Source organism: Miscanthus floridulus, chromosome 6, assembly GCF_019320115.1.
Source record: "Miscanthus floridulus cultivar M001 chromosome 6, ASM1932011v1, whole genome shotgun sequence".
NCBI lineage: Eukaryota > Viridiplantae > Streptophyta > Magnoliopsida > Poales > Poaceae > Miscanthus > Miscanthus floridulus.
Genome location: NC_089585.1, coordinates 43132752 through 43134940, shown reverse-complemented (window position 1 = coordinate 43134940; position 2189 = coordinate 43132752). Strand labels below are relative to the sequence as shown.

The 2189-nt window shown below is 52.7% G+C and overlaps 1 protein-coding gene across 1 annotated transcript; it reads left to right on the top strand.

The window, feature by feature from the left end:
* Window positions 1-1140: 1140 nt before the first annotated feature.
* Window positions 1141-1596, top strand: LOC136460534 (uncharacterized). Its single transcript, XM_066460194.1, has one exon. The coding sequence runs from the start codon at window positions 1141-1143 to the stop codon at window positions 1594-1596; it is 456 nt and encodes a 151-aa protein (XP_066316291.1).
* The last annotated feature ends 593 nt before the right edge of the window (window positions 1597-2189 follow it).

Sequence of the window (2189 nt, the reverse complement as noted above, 5' to 3'; positions counted from 1 at the left end):
GGGGGACCTCATCGGGCGGACCATTGAGGCCTATGTCGGTGACATCATAGTTAAGTCCAAACGGGCTGACCACCTTGTCGTCGATCTCAAACAAACCTTTGTGAAACTCTGAGCAAATGGCATCAAACTCAATCCCAAGAAGTGTGTTTTGGGGGTTCCGAGGGGCATGCTGCTCGGCTTCATCATCTCCGAGCATGGTATTGAAGCCAACCTAGAGAAAATCTTGGCCATCACAAGGATGGGCCCGATCCAGAACATAAAGGGGGTTCAACGGATCGTAGGGTGCCTCGCCGCCCTCAGCCAATTCATCTCGTGCCTCAGTGAATGAGGACTCCCCCTTTATCGACTCATGAAGAAAACCGACCACTTCGAGTGGACAGCCAAGGCCCAGGAGGCGCTTGACATGGTCAAGCCACTTCTAACAAAACCCTCGATCCTAGTTCCTCCAAGCGACGGAGAATCCCTCCTGCTGTACATAGTGGCCACCATGCAAGTAGTCAGCGCCGCCTTAGTAGTAGAGCGAGAAGAAGAGGGGCACGCCTTCAAGGTGCAGTGCCCTATGTATTTCATCAGTGAGGTACTGTCCAACTCCAAAACCCGCTACTCCCAAATCTAGAAACTCCTATACACCGTCCTCATCACCAAGAGGAAGCTATGTCACTACTTTGAGTCACACCCTATGATAGTCATGACGTCATTCCCCCTCGGTGAGGTTGTCCATAACTAGGACGCCACAGGAAGAACCACAAAGTGGGCACTCGAGCTAATGGATCAAGGCATTGCATATGCTCCCTGAACGGCGATCAAGTCCTAGGTGCTAGCTGACTTCATCATAGAGTGGACCGAGGTCTAGATGCCACTGACGGTCATCAATCAAGAGTAATGGACCATGTACTTCGATGGGTCGCTGATGAAAAAGGGTGCCGGCACGGGGCTGGTCTTCGTATCACCCCTCGGGGCTCGAATGGACTACATGGTTCGCTCCATTTCCCCTCATCAAATAATATCGCCGAATACGAAGCGCTCATCAACGGCCTACGAATCACCATCGAGTTGGGCATCCGACGCCTCGACATCAGGGGTGACTCCTAGTTGGTCGTCAATCAAGTCATGAAGGAGTCAAGCTGCCACAACGCCAAGATGGCAGCATACTACCAAGAAGTCCAATGGCTAGAGGATAGATTCGACGGCCTCGAGCTCAATCACATCCCTAGGCGCCTCAACAAAGCGGCCGACATGCTCACGAAAGCAGCATCTAGCCAAGAGCCAGTGCTGACGGGTGTCTTCACCAATGATCAACACAAGCCCTCGGTGCGCTACGAGGGGTCAAAATGGGCCAACGATGGCCCATCTAATCGAGCCCCGAGGGCCGACCCGCCAACTGCTCCATCTAAACCTGAGGTCATGGAGCTTGAAGAGGATCCAACAGCAGAGCCTGACCCTCTAAACGATTGGAGAATGCTTTACCTTGACTACCTCCTCTGCGACACACTACCGATGGACAAGGCAGAAGCTCGACAGCTCGCATGTCGCGCCAAGTCCTTCGTCCTTATAGAGGGTGAACTCTACAAATGGGGCCACACCAGGATCCTGTAGCTTTGCATCCCCATCGAATAGGGAAGACTTCTGCTGAGTGACATCCATGGTGGGGTCTGCGGTCACCATGCTGCGCCGAGGACCTTGGTTGGAAACGCATTCCGACAGGGCTTCTACTGGCCCACTGCAGTAGCCGACGTCGAACAAATCATACGCGCCTGCGAAGGGTGTCAGTACTACGCTCGGTAGACTCACCTTCTAGCCCAGGCACTCTAGATGATCCCCATCATGTGGCCCTTTGTGGTCTAGGGGCTCGACCTAGTTGGGCCACTTAAAAAGGCACCCGAGGGCTTCACCCACCTGCTTGTCACCATAGACAAGTTTATGAAATGGATCGAAGCTCAACTAATCTCCATGATCAAATCCGAGCAAGCAGTGTTGTTCTTCCTCGACATCATCCACTACTTTGGAGTACCAAACTCCATCATCACAGATAACAGCACGCAATTCACTGGCAGGAAATTAATTTGATTCTACGATGAATAACACATCCAGATCAATTGGGCAGCTGTCGTGCACCCCTGGACGAACGGGCAGGTCAAGCGTGTAAATGGCATGCTCCTGCTGGGCCTCAAGCCTAGGATCTTCAATCG